Here is a 2,105-nt window from a genome sequence, read left to right as displayed (position 1 = left end):
TTAGATCCCTCTGGGGACGGCAAATCTTCCCACACAGATCATGGCTAATATCTACTGCACAATGATGGAACAAACATTTCATGGTTGGCATATTAGGCAAATTGCTACATGCAGCTAACCCAGTTTGGTTTGGGTTACACAAAGTAAATCAAACCCAAAACATCGCTGGAGGCAAAAATGGCAAAACTGAAACTGTCCTACTTCAGGCACATCAGAAGAAGGCAGTGTTCTTTGGAAAAGACAATAGTGCTGGGAAAATAGAAGGCAGAATGAAAAAAAGAAGACCAAACATGGGATGGATTGACTTCATAAAAGAAGACGTGAGTCCACAGGAGCTAAGCAGATTTGTTGAGGACAGGACATTGTGGACGTCACTCATTCATAGGGTTGCCCAGAGGCAGAGCCAATTCCACAGCACCTAACACTGACATACAACATATGTAAGGCTAATCTTAGGTTTCTCTTCTAAAACACAGCTTTCTCTCTTTACTTGACAAAAGACAGTATTTTTCTCTTTTCTCTCTCAGCCTTTTTCTCTCACTGATATGTATCTCTGCATTTTAACATGTTACAATTCAAGTGGAGTGTGGAAATAAACAAAAAAAGGAAAAAAGAAAAAATATTTTCTTTTTGTCTTCTCTCATTAATAAGTAGAGATCAAAATAATTATTACTTCATTAGTTTATGTCTATTTAAAGATGGCGCAAAAGTAATATTTGTGCGAGATCCAAGATTTCAAAATCTAAGCCATTCCATTCTTAAGTCATAGACTTCTCATTCTCCAGACCTGAAATGATTCAACTTTTAAAGTTGAATAATAGGTCATAGGGAAATACATGTTTTGATGTTATTCTTTTATAATAACCTGAGAATGGATAAGGAAAGTTGGGGTGTCGTTCTACAGGTAGAATTCTCAGCAAAGGATCACTCTTGGCCCCACTAGTGACCCATAAATTTTATTGTGGAAAAGCCTGGGTGTGGTGGTTCTTTTATTCAGGGTGGGACAACCTCTAGACCCATCACCTGGTGGAGCTTGAGTGGAATCACAACCAGCAGTTCATTCAGCCGCTGCTGCTTCTCTCGTTGATAAGCCTCCAGGTCCTCCTCAGCTGCATTAAGATTAGTAGCTATAATTTTGACCTGTGGGAAGCCCCATGAGTAAAATGTTGACAAGATTCAGAGAACACAAACCCAAAGAGGTAAATGAGGGCATCTTGAGAGGAAGTAAAAGCATGAGCAAGATTTGCTATTTGGGGCTGTGATTACATGGAGAATCCCGGTCTGCAGCCCAGGAATGTATATTATTTCCTTCCGGCCAAGTCATTGTCTACACTACTTTTTCAATCATTCCAATGTCTCCAGAGTTGTAAAGGTTTTATAAATGTGAGCTCAGAAAACATGTCCTCATCTCCCTCTTATTTTTGTATGAAAAATATCTCTCAGCATGGAATGTCTTTGCCAGGATGGTTCAAATCTTGTTTGGTCAAAATGAACTCAATAAATTAAAGGGAAAAGGCTCTAAAGTGACAAAACCACTAACTACAGGATTTCTACAACACATTCTTCATCTCCCAAAAAACTTGAAAAAATTTTAAATCATCTGCTATTGGAAGAGAAGCAATATATCAAAAATATTTCTGAATATGAACCAAGTGATGTTGCTCTAGGAAAGGGTATCTAGGAAGGAAAATGAGCAGATAAGGCAGAAATTAATCAATATGATCATACTAAAAGTTTAGCTTACTGGTCTCCACCATGGGATGCACCCACCCCAAAGTGTCAACAAAGTGACCACTGGGTGCAGAAAAATATATAAGTTTCTATTTCTATGTATTTTTTTAAATTTCTGTTTTTGTGAATGTTTCATCATATACAAAATACAGTTGACCATCGAACAATGTGGAGGTTAGGGGCGCCGACCTCTAGCACAGTTGAAAATCCACGTATAACTTAAGTTGGTCCTCTGCATCTGTGGATTCCCAACCAAGGATTGAAAATACTGTTTCTCACCTGCAGTTGGTTGAATCCACAGATGTGAAACCTAGGGATACGGAAAGCTGACTGTATATATACTGAAAAATTTCTGCATTATAAGTGGACCTATG

At 38.3% G+C, this 2,105-nt stretch overlaps 1 protein-coding gene across 1 annotated transcript in view; it reads right to left on the bottom strand.

The window, feature by feature from the left end:
• CFAP44 (cilia and flagella associated protein 44) overlaps nucleotides 1–2,105 on the bottom strand; it is a 122,986-nt gene that overhangs the window by 12,969 nt on the left and 107,912 nt on the right. The window contains exon 31 of the mRNA XM_011355452.2: nucleotides 1,024–1,140. Within this exon, the coding sequence (XP_011353754.1) occupies nucleotides 1,024–1,140 (117 nt within the window). The remainder of the gene's footprint in view (nucleotides 1–1,023; nucleotides 1,141–2,105) is intronic.

This window comes from Pteropus vampyrus, unplaced genomic scaffold (assembly GCF_000151845.1).
Source record: "Pteropus vampyrus isolate Shadow unplaced genomic scaffold, Pvam_2.0 Scaffold1, whole genome shotgun sequence".
Lineage (NCBI taxonomy): Eukaryota > Metazoa > Chordata > Mammalia > Chiroptera > Pteropodidae > Pteropus > Pteropus vampyrus.
This window is presented reverse-complemented; position numbering and strand designations above follow the sequence as displayed.